The following is a 22,614-nucleotide window of genomic DNA, read 5'->3' as shown; positions in this document are numbered from 1 at the left end:
CCTGCCCGAACCGAAATCAGTGTAACGAAAATATAAAAGATTTTTATGGGCCACTCTATATATGTATTTACTAAAATTATTTATTTTGTCTTTCTATAAATACAAATTAGCCTCCCCCCCTCATTTCATATTTCTAGATCCGCCCCTAGTTTCATTACTTTTTTTTAATCACCCAAATTACCTAGGTACCATTATATAGGTATATTAAAACGCTCTCCAAAATATACACTTACAATTTAACTATTTGATTTATATAATAATTATGAATTGAGTAAAAATAAATATTGTTATATTGGACGTTAATCTATCTATATTATTATCTATATTATAAGTAGGTACTTATACTTATTTTAAAAACTATTAAATTGATTTTCATGAAATGTTATTTTATTAAGTACACTTACCTTATCTTGACAATTTTACTATAACATACTTATAATTAATGGCGTATAAGTAACATAACATAGAACAATCGTAGACCGTCGCACTCATGTACTTGTCACTCGTATATGCGGGATCAGTATTGCATACGTTATCGTCAAAATTATGTAAAACTTGTGTATGTTTAAAATTAAACCTTTAAAAAAATAGAATGGGGGAGTAGGGGCGACTGTAGTACACACACGTATGTGTATAGAAGTATAGTTACATTAGTATTACAATTTTTTTTTTTAATTTTGTATTAGTGAACAGTGGCGTAGGAAGACTCGCTAGCGCCGCTGGCAAATTTAGAAAAAGTTACCTTTCCAACCAATTAAAATTTGATATCATGATATATTTTTTTACCTTTAATTTTACTAATATTTTTAAGTATACAATTTATACTCATAAGTTATTATTACCATGTTAATTTTAAACTTTAAAAGTTTGCTTTTTTTGCTTTATGACTGGCAAATTCATCGATAATTTTTTTATATGAAATGTTTTATTTAAATGCCCTATTTTCATAATTTCATCATTAAATTCACACGTAGTATGTACAAATAGACAACATCTATGTATTTCAAAAAGTATAATGGAAAAATGTCGATTTAATTGTTGGATAAAAATACGACTTTTGTACAATTTTGCACCCCTTTGCAATTCGCGCCCTTTACGTGGGCAGATTTCGTCATACACCACCTTTATACACCACTGTTAATGAACATAAAAAAACGTAAAATTTAAGACCTAACTGATGACGGACCTAATCCAAAATTTTAACTGGGGTGGAGCAAAAAAAGTAAATAAACGAATAGAATCTACGTATTGTCGAGCTACACAAAAATAAATTAAAACTTAATTTTAGATTATCTAGGCTGTCAACATTTCAATGTATTGTGATTAACATAAATTACAAAGGGCTTGATGATAATTTAAAACAAAGTAGTCCAACCTTTTGTAGTTGGCGGGCCAATTTACACTTTCATAATAACACTAACGGTTGAAAAAAAATTATATTATTGTCCAGTAAAACCTACAGTTAATAATCGCTGCCTAAAAATGACTTTCACAATCTCTCACTATAAGAAATCGGATTTGCTGAAACTGCTATTAAAACATTAAAATATACAATCATATAACGATTTTGTTATAATATTATTGTGACTTTTTTTTAATATAAGTCTTTTATGAAGGAGGACAAAAAAAGTCTTCAAGGGCATCTATGACCTATGAGCCGTAGATTGGACCACCCTAATTTAAAAAAACACGCGTCTACAAATATGGAAATAGATATAGTACCATTTTCATAAATTTTAGTTTCTTCAAATATCGAAATTAATACACGTAAAGAAAATTGCATAATCGCTCAGTCTAAAATTCTGTTTGTTACAACCATGAATTAAGACATATTCGACTATACCCAACGAGCGTATACTAAATTAAACATCCTCTGATTAATGTATCTGCTAATTTATCAAATCCACAAGTTGAAGACAGTAATTTAAATTTCTTAGCATATTCGTCAATATTTTCATTTTATTTTTGGCGTCTTAAAAAAAACATGTATCGGTTGTAAGCTATGTTTCCTTTTGAAATAAAATAATAAAAAGTTATAAACTAATTTAATGGAATTGAGCAGTGGCGTCATTTGCAAATGACCACATATGAGGTTGAACAATTTATGCGTTTGCCACAATCTAGAGCTTAGCTATGCCAAATTCGGCACCAATGGCTATCTAGAAAAATATTATTTTTCGGGGAGGGGGAAGTTAAAATTTTAATTATCTTCTACATAAGTAAAAAAAAAAAAGTAATTAGTAAGTAAAGTAAAACTGAAAAATGTTTAATGAAGACATAATACAAAACTACACCTAAATCTTAAAATTATTGTAAATCTTACAAATTAAGAGAGACATTTCGGGGGAGGGGGTTATACCCCATTAACCCCTTCTGGTTACGCCAATGGTCGGCACATCATCAAAATGTTTTCTAGAAAGCCAACGAAATGAAGAAATTGTATAGACCAAAATTGGCAATAATAAAAAATGAGAATAGCGAATTGATAACAGACGCACAATCCATTGCTAAAGAGTTCAAAAGTGTTTTCCAAGAAATACTAGACCAACTATAAATACAGGATCGAGGACAGGATAATGCAGTATTCACATGTGTTTATGCTAAGACAATTAATATAAAAACATTACGAGTACAATAAGCAGACCCGTATTTAGGGGGGGCACGGGTAGGCACATGCCCCGGGAGTCAAGTCTCAAGGGTGGCAAAATATTTTAGCAAAATTAATTTTAAAAACGATGTACCTAATAAAAAAAAAAATTACAACAATAAAAAAAAATAAAATAGTATGTTTTATTATATTATAATTTGTTAATTAAAAAAATATAAAACGATTTTCATTTATAATTTATATTTCAATATTAAAGAATTTCGATTATGGACGTAATAATAAGTGTTATATTATTATTATTTATTTGGGGGGGGAGGCATAAATTATATGCCCGGGAGCGCCAAATTTTTAAATATGGTCCTGATAATAAGCCATTTCACCATTTTTAGATTGTAATTTGCTGTAATGTGCGAACAAAGGCAAATTAAAAAAAAAAAAAAATAGATTTTAATCAGACATAAGATTCTATCAAGAGAAAATCACAGTAGAAAAACATGGGAAAACTCGATATACCATTGAAATTAGTCAGAATGAAGAAAGCATGAGCACTGAGGGATCAAGATATAAAATAAAATTTTGAAATAATTATTCAGAAGAATTTGAGGCAACAGTAGGTTTAAAATATGGAGATGCCCTGTTACCGACACTGTTTAACATTGCCCTTGAAGAAGTTGTTAGGAAAGTTCAAGAAGGTATCAGTTTCAATGGAAAAACAAATGCATTACTAGCCTACAATGATAATGTAGTGATACTTGGATCAATTAAAAAGGACTACAAAAGAGCTGATACAAGCACAGGCGCAACTAGGGGGGCGGGGTAGGCTTAGTCCATCCAGTTTTGTCCGTAGCCCATTCAGTTTCACTTATTCTTCTTCTTCTTCAACAGCTTAACGATCCATTAAGGACCTGCGCTGCCACTAGTAAGCTTTTCCATTTTTCTCTGTCCAAAGTCCAGTCTAACGTTGCATGCTCATCTATTAGTCTCATATCCTTTTCTACGGTGTCTTTCCATCTTGTTCTTGGTCTTCCAAGTGAGCGTTTTTTATTTATTTTTCTTATCAGAACATTTTTTAATACATCTCAATCAGCTCTCCGTACATATCCCAGCCATTTTAGACGTTTACACCTTATATATGTGAGTATACTTGGTTATTCATACAGGTCATACAGCTCTTCATTGTGCCTCTTCATAAATTCCCAGGTTGTCGTTAATATTTTCCTTTCCCATATAGCAAGTTTTCTATTGTTATCTTTTGTCGTGGATCAAGTCTCACATCCGTAAGTTACTATTGGCCTAAGATAGCTTGTGTAGTTTTTGACTTCCTAGATTGCAGTTTTGATCTTAAAAGTTTGTTTATGCTGAAGTAACATCTATTTCCATTCGATATTTTTTCTTCTATTTCCCTATGCATGTTGTTACTACTGTTTATATTAACACCTAAGTATTTGAAATTATCCACCCTTTCAAAGTTCATTCTTCCTACTTTCAGGTTTGACTAGGCTAAGTTTCTTCTAGATAGTGTCATACACTTAGTCTTTTCTTCATTGATACATAAACCCTTGTTTTTGCTGGCTTATATTAGTTTAGAAACTGAGCAGGTAACTTCTTCTCGCGTATTCCCTAAAATAACTATGTCATCAGCATATGCTAAAACAGTTTCTTCACCAAGAACTTCCATTGTTCGTCCTTCATAGGATTCTCTGATAACTTTTTCTAATCCCCGGTTAAATAAAGTTGGCGATAAAGCATCTCCTTATCTTAATCCTGAATTAACCTCAAAGGCTGGCGATAATCTCTGTAAGAAACGTACATTAAGTAACGTCTTGACATTACACATTTTTACTAAGTTAACATATTTTTGTGGGATTCCAAAAAGTATCATTGCTTTCCATAGTTCTTTCCTATTTACACTTTCATAAGCTTGTTTGTAATCCACAAATACCATATATAGGTCCTTATCACACTCGTATTTTTCCATCCTTTGCCTTAAGGTGAATATGTGGTCGACGGTGGATTTCTCCTTTATAAAGCCACATTAGTACCTTCCCATGGTGGCTTCTGTATACGGTGTTATTCTTTCCAAAAGGTGCGTCGACAATATTTTATAACAAGTATCCAATAAGGAAATTCCTCTGTAATTTATTGGGTCTAGTGTGTCTCTCTTTTTAAATATTGGGCATAGTATTGCCGTGTTCCACTCTCCAGGCATTTCCTCGGTTTCCCAAATTACCTTAATTATTTTCCAAATTTCACTTTTGATTGTTTCTCCTTCATTTTTTAGTAATTCCGCTACTATGCTACTTTCTCCAGGTGATTTGTTGTTCTTTAGTTTTCCTATGATGTTATAGATTTCCAGTTTCGTTGGAGGTTCAATATATGGTTCCGCTGTACTTTATTGTATATCCATTTATTCGTGTATTGATATTGGTGCTGTTTTATTTAGAAGACATTCAAAATGTTTTTTAAATTCTTCTACTACTTTCTCTTTTGTTACTAGCTCATCTAACTCATTCTTTAAAATCCTAGTCTGTGGTTTATATCCCCGTTTAATGTTGGCAGTATTGTTGAAGAATCTTCTGGGGTTATTTTTGTTTTCTTCAATTTCTTCAATCTTTCTTTTTTCTGCCAGTCTTTTTTCACATTTTAATACTTTATTGGTTTCTCTTTTAGTGTTCTTATACCTTTCTACGTTTATGACACTCGGGTGCTTGATAGATTTTTCTCGTGCGTGACTTCTCCTCTCTATTGCTTCCTTACATCTATCATTAAACCATTCCTTTCTTTTTTTCTTTTTTTTTTATTCCTAAACAATTATTAGCACTGTTGACTACTACTGTTCTGATTCTGTTCCATATCCGTTCAACATTTTCACCTTCGTCTATATTTTTGTTGGTCTTTTGTAATGCTTTCTGTGTTTTATAGATGTATTCCTTCAATACATCCCTATCTGACAGTTTTTCTATACAGTATTTTACAGATTCCTTATTTTTTACCTTTTTCCATATATTGGATAATCTAATTTTAAGTTTTGTAATTACAAGGTAGTGGTCCGAGTCGGCGTCTGCCCCTCTGTAGCTCCTGACACTTTTTATGCACCCTTTATGTTTATTCTGTATCATTACGTGGTCAATCTGGTTTCTAGTTATTCCACTAGGTCAGTGGATCTCAATCTTTTTAGGACCGCGACCCAAATTTTTTTCCAAAATCTATCACGACCCCATAGTTTTACATTTACAGAATCAATAAAAATAATTTCAAAAAACAAATTTATTCTATTTTATTTCTTATTTACTACTTTATAATTATAATAATATAATACTTTATTATTAATTAGGCGTATGTGATGAATGTGCTTGTTTCTTACAATCTATATAATTAAAAAAAACTTCTCGTGGCCCCCCAAAAATTGACTGGCGACCCCCTAGGGGGTCGCGACCCACAGTTTGAGAGACGCTGCACTAGGTGCTATCCAAGTTTGTTTATGTATGTCCTTCCTTGTGAAGTATGTACTACTAAGGTTAAATCCTTTTGCTAAACACAGATTGATCAACCTGGTTCCATTATCGTTACTTACGTCGTGTAAGTCATTCAGTCCAATCGTGGGTCTGTACATATCCTCCTTCCATATTTTTGCATTAAAATCACCTATTAGTATTTTGATACAGCTGTTTGTTGTTGTGTCAATTATTTTCTCTAAATCATCGTAGAATTTATTTTTAAGATATTCTTCTTTCTCTTCAGTTGGCGCATATGCGTTTATTATAATAACATCGAAAATGGGACCAGCGATTCGAATATAGCATAACCTGTCATTCACTGCCGTGAATCCTTTTACTTGTGGTAGTGTATCGTCATTCACTATAAATCTCACACCATTTTCATGTCTTTCATCCTTTCTTCCGTTATAGAATATTGTATTATCTTCTTTTTTCATACTTCCTTCATTTAGTCATCTAATTTCTTGTAGCGCTGGTATGTTTGTATTATATTTTTTAATAGCGTCCAGTAAGTACTGTAGCGCTCCCGGTTTGTTTAAGATCCTATCATCCTATGTACCCATTTTTAATCCATTTTCTAGTTCCAGTCGTTGTCCATTTATCCAATTCCATAAATATATATATATATTATATATATATATGTAATTTTTTATATTATGTATGAATATTATATTTAATATTATATCTAGTAAATTAGTTTATAACTTTATATTACAATTTTAAATGATTGTTTGATTATCCGCACAAATCGATTATTCGCACCCCCTTCGGTCTCAATTAGTGCGGATAATCGACGCTCTACTGTATTTCGATGTAACATTTTACACTTAGTCACTTACTACTTACAGACCAACTACCTAAATAAACACGAATAAGAAGGATATACATATATAACCAATAAAATATACAATTCATAGCTATTACATTTTTATTATAAAGTAAATCAATCTTCGACCATGGAAGATCTAAGCAAATGTTTTATTTGTCTCATTGAAGAGAACGACCTTTCGTGGGTGGCTGAACTTATAGGAGCCACTTGTAAAAGTTTAGAAAGGTTGGGAAATATTTATTTTTCGACAACTTTGACATCATTTATATTGAAATCTGATTTTTTTCCTATTTAAAGGTTAAATGCCACTCTAATTTATGCTTCTAAGATACTATTTGAAATATGTAGTAATTCCTATAATTATAATTATTATAATTAATTAATTAGTTATCATTAATCTCTTATATAATTAAAATGTATTTATAAATATATTACCAAATTACCTTATAATGATATATATATATATTATAACATTATAGTACACGATATAACATAACGAACGATAAAACTAAATTAAATTAATCTAAAAATAAATTTGTACTCAAAAATTTTATAGTACGGATAATTGACGGGCGGGATAATAGATATGCGGATAATCGACGCTCCATTGTAAACTATAAACGACTATAGGTAAGGTCGTAAGGACTTCTAATTAATATAAATATAAATGTTAGTGTTGACAATCAATATTGGGGGTGTGGGGACAAAGCCCCCCACGGATTGCTAATATCATTAAAATTTAGCCGACCCAGAAATTGAACTCTAGTTACGCCTATTGATACGAGAGATAACTAATTAGACCAAAACAGAAGTTTTTGAGAAAGAAAATTATTGTTATAAAAATGTTGAAAGTTTTAAATATCTGGGAGTCGACATGAATGGCAGCAATAATTATCACAAAAAAATAAATCTGAAGATAAAAGCCAGAAACAGGTGTTATTTCGTGCTACAGAAAACCTCCAGGTCCAAATTATTAATAAAAAAAGTCAATAATGCGATTATTCAAGGTTTTAGTTAAGACCAATAATTCTGTACTCATGTGAAATGTGGCCTACGTCAGAGGAGGACAAGAGAAAACTGGCAGTTTTAGAGAGGAAATTCCTACGGCACATTTTTAGTCCTAAAAAAATTATCAAACAGGTGAATATGAAAAAAGTGACTTACACGTTTTGTTTTTTTCCAGGTGTTTACCGTACAAATATGAACAAAGTTGAGCAAAAAAAAAAAAAAATTAAAATTATGAATAAAAAATAAAACCATGAATAACTAATTATTTTTGAATAATGAATATTTTTTTTAAATAATTTTAGTAGTGAATGAAAAATAAAATTTATTCTAAATAATAATTCAACTTGTGAATAAAAAATAAAAATAACTGTGAATAAATTGATTATTCTGAATAGATAAATTAAATAAATAGTGAATAATGTCCAATTTTCGTGTAGCAAAACTATGATAAAAATATAATATTCATAACAAAGCAAATAATTATAATAACAACAATTTATATAATATTAATTATAATCATGACAAAAATATTAATAGTAAATATTATACTAAATAGCTTTGAATAATTCGGAACAATCGATTATTTTGAAAAACTATGAAATAATTCGAATGCGCTGGACTATCGAATAGTTCAATAGTACTATTCGATAGTGCCCATCACTAATACTTACCTATGATCATATGTATCGTACAGGTCGAATACACTACGTTGTTGGGTTTTTTCCACGGCACGGTTAGAAATCCGAATACGACAGCAGACCACTGAGAAACAATGACGATTCCAAAGAGGTTATGATTATGCGACAATCGTTGCCAGTCACCGATGGCTCCGTGACACATTGGAACCCCTTCTCTCCTCTTCCATGCCCTATCACTATATTTTAATCACTTAATTTCGCACGTCAAGTCATCGCTTATTTTTTTTTTTTTTTATATTATTTTCTGCGGAGATTTTATTTATCACCGTCACACAATTAACTTTTAACCACTGTCCGCTGCAGTGCTTAGTTACGGTGCACATACACGGACCAACTATAATATCCGTTTTCGTCTCGTACGTAGGATACCTACTCTCTCGTGCTGTCCGTCATAGTTCGAGTTGGAGCCCACCGAGAACTGTTCAGCGGCCAACTGTAGTCATCGCCATCATCAACAATAACTTTACCACCAATGAACGGCACAAAGTTGTGACCCCGATAAGTCTGTCTAAAGTACGTACTATAGAAAGCATTCTATTCTCATACATATAATTTGCGACAACCGTGTCCATGGATTGCCGTACAAAAATTTTCCTCTCGGAAAAACAATGATCGGTCTACCTGAAGAATAATGCCACGGGTGTACGCGCAACCTGATTATTACACACCTAAAGTTCAACCTTCATTTCCCACGACGTCATTCCTATTCAAATATACAATATCCAAGATTTTTGGGTTGTATCATGATAATTATACTCGAATATTTCATCGGAACGCTATCAGTATTTACTCTTAGATTAATTTATCGAACTAAATCGCGCGGAGTGATTTAATTTTCCTTGGCTTTACTAGACATTCACTTCAAATTTCTCAGCAGTATGTAGTGTTTGTTGCATTCTTCTATTTCAAAGTACATACAAAGAATAATTACTTATAAGGCAATATTTTCTCGCTTTTGAAAATTTTTATTATTTGATCTTCAGGTTGTATTTTTTCCAAATTTAAGTGTTAATTAAGAAAACGTCAATATTCTATAAGAATATTCTGAAGTTATAACCTATGCTATGAATTATGAACTTAATTAAATAGTTACATATATTTTATTGCAGTAAATATTTTAAATGTTCATTATACAGTTTTCAAGATTTCAAATCTTTAAAAATGAAACCAATGGTTTTATTAATAACAATCATTAATGATGTTATAGATAATATACTAGAAATATACTAGGTGGTTGTAATTAAAATGTTTAAATGGTTTTAAACTTAAATGTTTCTATTGGTTTTGAAAAAAAGAGGAATAACACCGATACATTTTGTACATATTAGCATTCCAGATATTGGAAATTTAAATTTATTATCTTACCTATGTCTTATGTAATAAAAACTGATAAAATCAACAAGCTTAAGCAATTTTCAAAATATTATCTCTTCCATGAATAATACAATTTTAAATTTAAGTATTGAAAACATTTCTTTAAGTTTGAGTTTTTTATTAATTAATATTGTGGCATTGATTTTTCACTAATATATCATGATTTTATTTTACAATATTTCTCTGATTGATCTGTCAATTATATGAGCTTAGAGATATGATTGCATTTTTTTTGAACTCATTCACGACTCATTATTTACATCCAATTTAAATTATTGTAAACCAAGGATAAGCCGTAAACATTAAATAATACAATGTTTAGTAATGATGGGCCTAATCGAAATAGGTATTTGAATTATCAAAGTAATAATTCGATTATATAACACAGTGATAATTCCGAGTGATATCTCGTTAATTTGAAAAACGATAAATTCTTGATCTCAATGTATATTGAATGAAAAAATATTTCTAATGATCTTCATGGAACGAGTGATGTTGAAGAAGGAATACTATTTTTTAATTTTCATAATTGAATTAGTAAATAATAGTTGTTGACTTTGAGCCTTTATATTTTCGACTCGTGGTGCTGGCCGTTAGACAAATATTGACGGTTATTCTTAGTTATTTTTATTCTTAACTTTGACGTAAATATATGTATGGCTATGATTCTATAATCACTCAACCAAAAAACAACAAAAATTGCTCAGAATGTTTATAAATAAAATTATATCAATATAATTCAAAATTCTTTATACGTGGGTAATATAATATTATTTATGTAACCATCGAGTTACCTACTAGGTTACCGTCCGATGTTATTTAATTTTGTGTTCTGTCTTTGATTTCGATTTAAAAATTACTATGAATCAAAAGAGTAGTCCATTTTTCAATAATCTAATATTGGTGTGTAGGTATATCGTGTAAATCAGCAGTTCCCAAACTTTTACGATCACGGAACCCTTAGGAAATATTTTTTTTTCACGGAAGCCCAACGTCTCTAACTCCAACTTGACCCAATTTTTCATTTATTTATTGTAAAACCTATACTCCAAAAAATGTTTTAAAGATAGTTCATGATTATTATTTGCTACAATTACTGTTCTCAATATTCATGTACACCTTGCGGAATACACTTTGGAAATCGCTGGTGTAAACATTTAGTAAACGCATCGAAAGTTTTCTAATATTCAGTAGGTAATAAGTATAGATAATAGTCATAATAAGTAATTACAAAAAATTTGCCGTAGTAAAAAACTAACAATTAACTAATAATCTGTATTTCTTACCAATTAAAAAGCTCTTTAGGCTTTATTTAAAATTTGGTTTCTAGCGAATATCTTGATAACTAATTTTACTAATTCAATAATTCCCATCACTAGATATTATTCAATATTTCGTTGAAAACATTTAAATTATTTTAATAATTGTATCAAATATGTAGTATGTAAAAAATGTAGATAATGTAGATAAGCAAGGCCGTAACTGGAAAAAAATTTCGGGGGGATCTAACATTTTTATTTAATACAAATTATAGTTAATAAACTATATTCATCGCTAAAATGTTTCTACTTTTGAAAATTTCGGTAGGGGGGGTCCGGACAACTGGACCCCCTCCCCACCCAAGTTACGGCCTTGTAGATAAGTATGTAAATAATACTCCCAAGTATGACAGTATCTCTAAATTATTAATATTTTAATTAAACATTTCAAATGATTATTTCGAGACATCTATCGATTATTATGATTATATTACTAATGTAAAGCATTAATTTTTTGTAGGGATATTTATATTAACAATTTACTGTCCTATTATTATACATTATAACTATTAGTTATATTGTAATTATAATCAAATTTCATATTTACTTAATAGTCACCTAAGTTATTTCAAAATTTCTGGAATACCTTTTGTCTAGAAAATTGTTTTTCTTATTAAACATGATTTATCATATTGTCATTATAAATCGATTAATTCTTCATTTTGTTTGAAAAAATATATTTTGATTTATGAGTTAATAATATAAAAAATGGTTAAATACAATGTAAAATTGGAATATTTAAGTAGCCATTGTCTTTGTTAATTAGATGATTCAATAATAATAAGCATTATATAAATTTAATTATAAGAAGTGTGATAATATGTACATATTATGTACATTCTACTTGTTCTATTTACATAAATTGTTATGAAATACCAGAGTTGGACATTAGTCGAATAAAATATTATTCGATTGATTATTTGAATAAAAAATTATTCTTCATTGATTTATTTTTAATTTTATTATTGATTTTTATTTGTATTCATTATTCAGTTATTCGTTATTCCTTATAATCATATAAATAATAAATTTAAATTCTAAATAATGATGTATAATAATAAAAGACTTATTATTTAAACTTAAATAATATATGTAAAGGTAATACATATTAATACATATAATAACTGACAAAAATAAATTAAATATACTTATATATTTAATATCATTATTTAATTAATATCATTCATGATTTTAACGAATAAATTTATTCAGTACACCACAATTATTCAAAATAAAAAAATATTCTTTATTCATAAATAAATTAGTTATTCATGCTTTTATTTTTTATTTTGATTTGTTTTTGCCCAACTCTGTGAAATACACACTTTTCAATTATAAACTTTTTGTATTTGTTGTTGGTTGTACTTTTTGTGATCATATAATTTTATAGTAAGATCTTACCTACTCCTTGAAATATTCTATTAGGGTTAGGAGAGGTAAGTGCATTGATAAAAGAAAAAGTTTAAATTATTTTATTTTTTCAAGCTTAACTTCTAGGTATATGATTTTGCTGTAAGTATCATGTTTCTTATGTTATAAGCTATCTATATTTTTATCAGAAATGCATTTGGTTCAGTATTAAATTTTTAGAATAATTTTTTTTAAAAATATTTCAAGACGCACTTTTCTCATAACTTGGGGTAAGTGCGTTATCTGGATATATTTCTATAATTAAATGTATAGAAAAGTTTATGGGTTAAGGGTATCAAAATATAAAAAACTCTGATTTTTTTTATTTATTCAGAAGTAAAATAAATGTATTACTTGTCTCAAAATAAATATTTAAATGCAAAAAAATATAATGGAACTTTATAAAATAAATACAAACATTTTTTAGTATTTAATTTTAAGTAAATAAGTATATTGATTAATAAGACAAAGATTAATTTTCTATTGTTCTTCTTATTTAAATTATTAACTGTTCCTTCTTTCACATAACAACTCAACTTATATAATGTACTTGTTGCTTGGTTCTGGTTATAGAATTCATATATTTTTATTTCTGACATTGATTCTTTAACAGGTTAGTATATTTTTTTAGGATGAAACTGGTTTTGAAGGTTTTTTTTTAATATGTACAATGTATAAAATAGTAGTTTAATTTTCTGAATATATTTATTAAAATAAAATCAATTTTATTAAATATATATGTATTACTTGTTTAAAAATCCATATTTGAATTAAAAATATTTTAAAATGTGTGTTACTCATTTTTATAGATAATTTTATCCAAAAATGTTTCTTTGGGATTGGTTTACTGGCGTTCTAGGATCTTTAGGTAAGTAATAAATAATTAATAAAATAATTAAAAATTATTAAATGATTAATACTTGAAATTAATATAGATATTAATAAACTATTTGTTTATTTATTTCTGTATTACGATTTTATTGTTGCAGATTGTTTCTTATGTGACTAAGAATATTTTCATAACTTAATATTTTATAATGAATACTAAAGTTCATAGTTTGTTCTATAACATATGCAGGCTTGAAATATTATTACTATAATGATAAATGATATTTTATGAATAAATATAGACAACTATTTTATAGGTACCAGAAAACTGAACAAATTTTAACACACTTTCTATAAAATATTAATAAAATACATTTATCTTTTGTTTGATACAATAAATTTGCACTCTTCAAATTTTGCTACCCTATGCCCGAGCCTTAAGGGCCTAGGTCTAAATCTAGCCCTGAACACGTTAAAGATCAATTGTTATATTATTATCACTAAATTTAATTTTTTTGATCACTTATATAATTAATAAGTTATTCTTTTACCCTTACAAATTTATTTTAAATTGAAACAATTTAAATGTAAATTATTTACAGGACTGTGGAAAAAATCAGGAAAATTACTATTCCTTGGTTTAGATAATGCTGGAAAAACTACACTATTACATATGTTAAAAGATGATCGTTTAGCACAACATACTCCAACTTTGCATCCAAGTATAAAATAATTTTAAAATTATGCATATTTTTATATTGATGTATCTTTATCATATATATATATATATATATCATTAATTTTTAGCATCGGAAGAGTTATCTGTGGGCAACATAAAATTCACAACCTTTGATTTGGGTGGCCATTCTCAAGCAAGAAAAGTATGGAAAGATTATTTTCCTGCTGTAGATGCAATTGTATTTTTAGTTGACGCTTGTGACAAATCTAGAATTATGGAAAGTAAAACAGAATTGGATTCATTGTTACTCGATGAATCCTTATCTAACTGCCCTGTACTCGTTCTTGGTAATAAAATTGATAGACCAGGAGCATTGAGTGAACAAGATTTAAGAGCTTATTTTGCATTAAACCAAACAACTGGAAAAGTAAGTTTTTAAAAAAAATAATGCACTCTAAAAACTACTTATTTATAATTTCCTCTTTTATCAATAATCAAATTCTTAATAGCAATGGTGTAGCCCTGGGTGGGGACTTAACATGTTTTATAAACCTCTCCCTCTTAATGTCTCTAAGATAATACAATCATTTTAAGACGGGTATAATATTATACCAATAAGGCCAAACATTAATTTGTTATAAATATTGCATACAACATTCTTAGAAGCTTGTACTAAAATAGTTTTATAAATTAATTATTAATTTATATTCATAAAAACATGCATTTTTAGTGAACATTACGATAATACAATCATTAATTATGTTTTTACTCTTAACTCAGATCTTAACAATAAATATTTTAAAATATCACTTCATAACTTTTTTTGGCACTTGGAGGGGTTTATAAGTATGCCACTAAATGACTAAAATATAATATTAAAAATATTGTATTCCAATTAATTTTTATAATTATTATTTAAATCATGGTCTCTATTTATTTTAAACATGTTGCAATATTGTTTTCATCATTGCAGTATACTATCCTTAATTTAAGTATTTTATTTTACATAATTTAACATTTTATATTTTTTAATTTTAGAATAAAGTACCTAGATCAGAGATTCCAGGTCGTCCATTGGAAGTGTTCATGTGTTCTGTATTAAAACGTCATGGTTATGGAGAAGGATTCAGATGGCTGGCACAATATATTGATTAATGTTAATACATATTTAAAAAATATATTTTAATTTTTAAATTCATTCTTTTTTTACTGTATTCTCAGCCAGTAAGTTATCCAATTTATACAATTTAATGTTAAATAACTTACAATCAATTCAATTTTGTTATCAATATGTCTGTTCTTATTTTGAAAATTTTACTGAAGTAACACTTTTTTTTTTGTCTTGTACCACTTATTATTTTTTATTTAGGTGTGCAGTAATGAAAAAAAATAAAGATAATTGTGTTTAATGATTTTTCATTGCTATTTTTATTGAATAGACAAATAAAAAAATTAAGTGTTTATTATGTGACTAGAAAACATTTTTGTGTAAAGAAAAAAAAAATACATTTAAACTATATTTAGTGTTAAGGTAATATTTTACTTATGAGCTTGTTCTAGTAAGTTGCATAATGCTGATATGTAACTTTGAGCCATTTGTAGTGTCTCATATTTTGAAAGTTTGTGGTCATCTTCGATAGATGTAGGTATAGCCTCACGGAGTCTATCAAATGCTTCATTCAAGCCATTCATACGTCGGCGTTCTCTTGCATTAGCTGCTAAACGTCTTTTTCTTGCCACTGTAGGAGATATTGATTCTTTACTGCTAGGGTTTTTTGGCGTATAATCATTTGTTTTCCTAATTAAAGCAAAAATGTATTTGTATTTTATTATCACCTATCAATAACATTGACTATTTTATATTTATGAATATAAAATCGTAAGTTATAATTAAGTTATTGGTTGATTAAAAATTATAATTTCATAAAAATGAGTTTAAAAATATTAGTGGTGTTAACCAACGTAACTAATTATATTAATTTTTAAAATGTTCGCCTCTATAATTATTAATATTTAAGGTACATATTGTGCATCTGGGTTACTATAGCTTAATATGAAAAATACTAGTTATGTATTAACTTTTAAATTAAATTTATATAATTAATTAATAATAATAATTTTATTATAAATGTTGATGTTGACATTAAATAATGGTTAATTAGACAATAATAATTACTAAATTACGTAGTAAGTAATCAATAAATTCATTGAAGTATGAAATCTTTTCAGCATTATGTTAAAAACTGATAATACTTCTATTTTGATATTTAAGAATTATAAAAAAAAGTTAAGGCAAGTTTGCTTTTACAATTCGAATCCAATTAAATAACATGAGATTCAAAAAAACCTATTCTAAGTGCAACTTGATTTCTTATTTACTATCCCTAAGGAAACTAGAATATTTACAGACAGTAGTCAATTTAAAGGAAAATAATATGGTGAACGAAGGCAATTAGTGGACTAGTGACCACAATTTTAGATAACCCGACAGCTTTTATTATTTACTGTACCTAAAACAAGTATCATTCCATTCGGGAACGTGTTTCGTGAAGTATGGAGAAGGCTGCATATCAACACTGCATGCATCTGGTTGTAAGGGCCTGTTAACGTCCCAGTGATGTGCATTAAAAATACTGCTCTGTTGGTGAAATCCTTCTGATGAAGAACCGTCAGAGTGTTGCCACTGCCAATATGCGTTGTGCTGAGACGATTCGTCATGATTCCTGTTTAAGTCTAGGCCGTATCGCTTGTAGCCCGCAGCATGCGAGTTAGTTGAGTGCATCATATCCATCATTAGTATATTTTTGTTTGAACTGCAGGACACACTATGATTTAATTTATGGGTTAGTAATTGAAACAAAATATGCATATAATAATAGTAATAACTACACTACTATAGCCGAAAAATTGTATTATATTTTTTTTATGAGGTTAAAAATAAAATTTAAAAACAAAGTTTAATCGTATTACAAAAACCAAAAGTACGTAATTTTCATGAATTCATTATCAGTCTACAACTAATTCGTTTAAAACTAGAAAATCCAAAAAAAATCACCTACAGATCTTTTCGAAGTCGCTCTTAAAATTATACTACTGTATTGGTCAATAGTAATTTATATTATTGATAATATTTTTATAAGTATTAATTGATTCATAAGTGCAAAAATATTTTTTAAATATAACGGAATATTATTTAAAATATGAATATAAACATAAGCGCGTGCAGACATTACTGGCAGGGTAATCATACATAACACATTAACATTTAATTAACAACAAATTTGGATGGGTTAACTTAATTTAACTTAATAATTATATTTTTCCAATATTCTTATACATGTATTTACCATTTACAGACTTCCGAAGTGGTTGAACATAATATGGTTATTTATTATTGTGATAAATATTGAATATTTTGGTGAGGTAGGGAAGGTTCACAGTGTAATCAAGTGCCTACCCCTGACTACCCCGTGCGCACACTTATGAATACAAATCTATAAAATACAATATAAAAAAATTTAATTTAAACTATTTACGTAATTTATTAGTATCATTAGTTTTAATACGTTTAATACAATTTTAATTATTAATATTTGTAATCACGTGTAATATTCAAATTTCGCAGTTACTATAATTATATATTATTACATAAATTGTTAAGAAATACGCACTTTTTAATCATAAATTTTTTGTATTCATTTTAGTACTTTTTGTAATTATCAATATATATATATTATATAATCATATTTATTAAAAAGTTTAGTGTTACTGAAAGGGTTCGATTATATTTTTACTATAGTTTCATCTATCATATATTCGACTTTTTAATCTAATTTTTATCTATGTAACACTTTAACTAATACATATAACTTATACTATGTTTAATTCAAAAATACTCAGTATCGATATTGTATTTAATATCTTATATCGAAATCACTTAATAATGTTTGCCATTTATCATTTCTCAAAAAGTCTTAGACAAAGTCTGAAGAAATACGTTCCAATATAATCACTTTTATTTTATAATATATCTGTATATATAAAATTACTTGTCCTGGGTGATCATCATCACCTAGCCAGAACCGTTGAATCTGTATGTTGAATGAGTATGAACTTTGAACAATAGTTTTGTTTCGTGTTGTAGAAATCCACTAAGAAAGGATTTTTCAAAATTCAACCTCTACAAGGGTTAAAAGGGGTAAAAATGAAAATAATTACTTAGTAACGTATATAATACTATTAATTAATACGGTAAAAACGAAATTTTATTTGGACCAACTTTTAAAAACAAAATCCAAATTAAAAATTGTGTGAATTAAACCATGTATTTTTACATAAATTATTTAGTTAATACTATTTATATAGGAACTTTTTTAAATACATCAAGTTATTATGTTTAATAATCAATCAAAACATTAAACAATAGTAATTAAAAGTAGGAGATTAAGTATTATACGTGAACATTTTAAAACTATAGTATTTTATCCTGCGGTTGATCCATAGTCAAACTCAAAACTCGATTTAATACAATGGAAAGTGTTTGTTTGACATTTGACTGTCTTATTCTCCATAGTTGATTACAAGTCAAAGAAAATTATTTTTATAAAGTAGTTTTATGATTTTGTATTGATCTATAATGACCATATTAGTTTAGATTTTACAGGGTAACTTTTATAACCTACCAGAAGAAATAATAGTAAATTAAAATATAAAAAATATACACGAAGAAATGTTTTTTTATAAAACAAAAATATTTCTACAAGTTATTATAAAACAAAGGTAAGTAACTAGTTAAAAAGTTAATTTTTTTTTTCAAACTAGTTTAATTGGCAATTAATATAACTTAACTTATTACAGTTGATTTAATAATGATCTAACAAGTTAAAAAATTTTGAAATTTTTCGTTTTATACGTAAATATTAATATAAAAATTAAATAATTATGTAAAGTAAAAAGGTCACATACACTGTACATCAGATGTCATATTAGATTTTGTAGATTAGTGGTCCACCTTTGGATATTGGGTTCAGACCGTGGATACAGAATATTATGTATAAAGAATTTCAACTACAAAGATAAATTAATACGGTAGTGAGTGGCTCCTTGATGTACAATGTCATAGTATTTTTCGAACACTTCGGCGCCACTACTATGATAAGAAATTCAATAAAATTGTTTATTATAATTGAGGAAATTAGATCTTTCTAAAGAACTCAGTCACTTTTTATGTAATTTATATACTAATTAAAAAAATTAGATCAACTTTTTTTAAATTGAGTTAATATACTTTTAACTTATCGACAGTGCTGTATTTAGACATTTTGTGTCGGAAACAAAAAAAAAATTGGTGGCACTCTAAAGGGCCTACCCACGGAAAATATATTTGATAGATCCTCATGAACCTTTTAAATACCTATTCTAAAATCAATGCTATTTTTGTGTAGTAGGCACGCCGCCGCACGCAATAACATAATACTCCATATCATCAGTAGCGGTCAAATGGGGGGGGGGTGGCGAGGGGGATAGATCCGCCATGACCTTTTTTTAAATATTTATAATTCATCCATATTATACATAATATAATATAGGTATTCATCTATTTCCTATTTAAAAAAAAAAAAATATACTGTACTTATTAGTTATTATATAGTTTCTAGGCTCGAATAAAATTAACAGTTCAAACATAAAACACTAAAATATTAATTGAAACAAACTTTTTAAATTTTTTTCATTTCCTTTATAGTTAAATTATAAGAATGTATGAAATTTAAATTTAGTACTTAATGCTTAACATAATATATTATATTATTATATGAATTGTGTAATTATATTATTTTAGAGTCGTCTCAATGGTTTAACCACTATGGTTGTTCATCGTGAGGTTGTCAATATAACTGTAGACGAAGTACTGGACGAATTGGCAAAAAAAACCAGAAAAATAGATTTAATAATATAAATATAATTAATAATAATTAATAATATCATTAATATAATATAATTTCCATGTTTAAAAATAAAGATTTTTATACATAGTGTTGGTTAGAAAAATCATTTGACCGCCACTGCATATTATTATAAATAACTTATGTTTATTGACATTATTACAACAAATTTGGGAACTAATATTAGGTATATTAATAATATTCTGAATCACTGATATATTGCCATAGGCGTCACTAAGGGGTATCGAGGGGTATCTTTAATACCCCAGAAATTGTTATGGGGTAGCAAGGCTATCTTTTCGCTTGGTACCCCAAAAAAAGTTATAGATTTTAAAAATATATTCGAAGTTTATTGTTCAAATGTGTACGAACATAGACCCTCTATTATTGTGATTGTATCGAAAATAATTACATTTTGTATATTTTGTGATAAGTCCAATACGGACAATAATGCAGTGTATACACTATATATCATACCAAGATTTATGAAGAAGAGTTAGCCAGTTAAGTAAGCTAGTTATTATGTTAAACCTTTAAACATTTATTTCTTAACTTTCTAAAAATAAACTTTGCTACCCCAACATTTGGACTTTAGTGACGCCCATGTATATTGCTATAAATACATTAACATTAATTTATGATACTGTTATTAAAAACAAGAAACTAATAATTTCAAAATAATTTTAAAAAATTAATAATTCACAAGTGAGCAAATTTCCGACCACAAAATGTTGGTGCCCCAAAAAACTGGCACCTGGGGCAGTTGTAGCCAGTGCCACCCCCCTAAATTCGGCCCTGCTTATCGAATTAAATTTTAAATTATCGATTTTTTGTTTTCTCAACTTAACTTAACTTGAGTTAATTATTTTCATTAATTTGCCCACCTTTGCTCTAAAGTTTAAAAAACATGAATTATTTCTTTAATTTTTATAGGAGATAAATATTTTTTAAAATCACTTATAATTAAAAACTACTGGAGACACTCATTCAGCCGGAATCAATTTTCAATAATATTCAACACAAGATATGAAAGAACTTTAGAAATAAATGTAAAAAAACTATCCAAGATTTTTTATATTTAAATCAGGCTTTGTTGTAAGGATTTTTTCCAACTGCACAAATAAAATATGTTACAAGGAGGCTTCGCCTCACACTCTCCACGCTCATTTTATTGATTCTGATGAAGCAGATAATGAATCCAAAGACGTGGAAGTAGCCAATATCGGTTTCACTAACGTAATATTCAAACAATTCGTTATGTTTATAATTTATTTATTTTTATTGATATTTCATGAACGGTCAAATCGTCTTTTATAATAATAAAGTGCACACGTTCGTTAATTCTACAGCATATTTTATAGGTACTAATGCACAATTAGTGTCCTACTGCACCTTACAATAAAGCCTAATTTAAATGCTTGGGAAATTTAATTTACTCAAAATTGACTTAAGTATATTATACACTAAACATATAGTTTACGGTACCTAGCTAAATTGGCAAAGAAGAAACATTTTTTTCTTAAACCAAATTCTAATTTTTTTAATTTACTTAAATATAATGTATTATATTCTGTTGAAATTTAAAAAAGTGCATATTTAATTTTTTTTTTTAAGTAGGTAGTTTAATTTAAATCTCAAATGATACAATTAGCTTTTTAGTTAATATTAAATATGATAGCAATGTTAACACCTATAGAAATCTAACAAATTTTATGTCTGTTTTAGTTTATTTTGATAAACGATAATGGTCCGTAAGACCCTCGATTATTACCCAGCTCTAGGACGAACAAAATTGTAGTCAAGGCACTGGTGCCTATATGATTTAACACGGTTGAGTGAAACGCATTTGAATTCCTATGTCTAAATAAAAACAATTTAAATTTAAATAAATTTCTAAATGTTCGGTACTAATCATGTAACCATGCGCACTTGATACGTAATACGAGCCCGCTGAATAACCGTACGAAGTGCGTACATAAATGGAATTTACCTTGTTTCAACGTCTTGTCCGTTCGGGTTACAGTTATTGTCCGTCGCGTTTGATTCAATAATATCCTATCGTCGAAACGCGGAAGACACGGTTGGCCGCCGGAAAACGCGCTGCGTGAGCCACTCTGTCGGGTGCCCCGTAAAGCGCACGCGTTCGTTACGGCACGTTGTTGCTGGTACGGTGACGCGACGACAACAAACACGCGAGCGCGCGGTCACGGCGACGTACGTTGTGGCGGTCCGCAGCGGATGGACGGCACGAGCCGCCCCGCGAACAGCTAGTCGACGCGCGGGGAAGCGCGTGCCGGCCGAACGAGACGACATATGGTGGTGGCATCCCGCGCGCACATGTACATCAATAATAATAATAATAATAATTTCTCGCGGTAGATCTTCTATCTCTTACACGCTTAAATACGTGCTCACACGCGCG

The 22,614-nt window shown here is 28.3% G+C and overlaps 4 protein-coding genes across 7 annotated transcripts; 1 reads left to right on the top strand and 3 right to left on the bottom strand.

The window, feature by feature from the left end:
- Positions 1-4,181: 4,181 nt before the first annotated feature.
- On the bottom strand, positions 4,182-4,586 carry LOC112686379. Its single transcript, XM_025558610.1, has 2 exons — positions 4,442-4,586; positions 4,182-4,357 (listed from the first exon to the last, which is right to left on the bottom strand). Exons 1-2 carry the CDS (start codon positions 4,584-4,586, stop codon positions 4,182-4,184), a joined length of 321 nt encoding a protein of 106 aa, XP_025414395.1.
- A 1,443-nt stretch (positions 4,587-6,029) lies between these two features.
- Positions 6,030-6,542, bottom strand: LOC112686378 (craniofacial development protein 2-like). The gene has a single exon (XM_025558609.1). It carries the CDS (start codon positions 6,540-6,542, stop codon positions 6,030-6,032), a length of 513 nt encoding a protein of 170 aa, XP_025414394.1.
- Positions 6,543-8,830: 2,288 nt separating this feature from the next.
- LOC112686412 (GTP-binding protein SAR1) lies at positions 8,831-15,454 on the top strand. Its single transcript, XM_025558666.1, has 5 exons — positions 8,831-9,153; positions 13,553-13,611; positions 14,174-14,293; positions 14,379-14,677; positions 15,289-15,454. The coding sequence occupies exons 2-5, from the start codon at positions 13,569-13,571 to the stop codon at positions 15,403-15,405; spliced, it is 579 nt and encodes a 192-aa protein (XP_025414451.1). The 5' UTR covers positions 8,831-9,153; positions 13,553-13,568; the 3' UTR covers positions 15,406-15,454.
- Positions 15,455-15,722: 268 nt separating this feature from the next.
- LOC112686393 (protein lin-32-like) lies at positions 15,723-22,517 on the bottom strand. 4 transcript variants are annotated; one of them, XM_025558633.1, is made up of 4 exons: positions 22,183-22,517; positions 17,598-17,744; positions 16,761-17,075; positions 15,723-16,048 (listed from the first exon to the last, which is right to left on the bottom strand). In XM_025558633.1, the coding sequence occupies exons 3-4, from the start codon at positions 17,042-17,044 to the stop codon at positions 15,790-15,792; spliced, it is 543 nt and encodes a 180-aa protein (XP_025414418.1). In that variant the 5' UTR covers positions 17,045-17,075; positions 17,598-17,744; positions 22,183-22,517; the 3' UTR covers positions 15,723-15,789. The 4 variants fall into 4 exon arrangements, with proteins under 4 accessions (XP_025414418.1, XP_025414419.1, XP_025414417.1 ...); XM_025558634.1 differs by lacking the exon at positions 22,183-22,517 and adding an exon at positions 21,964-22,055; XM_025558632.1 differs by lacking the exon at positions 17,598-17,744.
- Between the last annotated feature and the right edge of the window lie 97 nt (positions 22,518-22,614).

Source organism: Sipha flava, unplaced genomic scaffold (assembly GCF_003268045.1).
Source record: "Sipha flava isolate LNK unplaced genomic scaffold, YSA_version1 307_pilon_pilon, whole genome shotgun sequence".
Taxonomy (NCBI): Eukaryota; Metazoa; Arthropoda; class Insecta; order Hemiptera; family Aphididae; genus Sipha; species Sipha flava.
This window is presented reverse-complemented; position numbering and strand designations above follow the sequence as displayed.

Excerpts from the sequence above, each read along its gene's own strand:
- LOC112686412 (XM_025558666.1), top strand. The coding sequence starts at position 13,569 with ATGTTTCTTTGGGATTGGTTTACTGGCGTTCTAGGATCTTTAG. Across the intron at positions 14,294-14,378 it reads TACTCCAACTTTGCATCCAA|CATCGGAAGAGTTATCTGTG; the intron begins GTATAAAATAAT and ends ATTAATTTTTAG. Across the intron at positions 14,678-15,288 it reads TAAACCAAACAACTGGAAAA|AATAAAGTACCTAGATCAGA; the intron begins GTAAGTTTTTAA and ends TTTTAATTTTAG.
- LOC112686393 (XM_025558633.1), bottom strand. The coding sequence starts at position 17,044 with ATGATGGATATGATGCACTCAACTAACTCGCATGCTGCGGGCTACAAG. Across the intron at positions 16,049-16,760 it reads TGGAATGATACTTGTTTTAG|GAAAACAAATGATTATACGC; the intron begins GTACAGTAAATA and ends TGCTTTAATTAG.
- LOC112686378 (XM_025558609.1), bottom strand. The coding sequence starts at position 6,542 with ATGAAAAAAGAAGATAATACAATATTCTATAACGGAAGAAAGGATGAA.
- LOC112686379 (XM_025558610.1), bottom strand. The coding sequence starts at position 4,586 with ATGGAAAAATACGAGTGTGATAAGGACCTATATATGGTATTTGTGGAT. Across the intron at positions 4,358-4,441 it reads TGTTAACTTAGTAAAAATGT|ATGCTTTATCGCCAACTTTA; the intron begins GTAATGTCAAGA and ends TAAGATAAGGAG.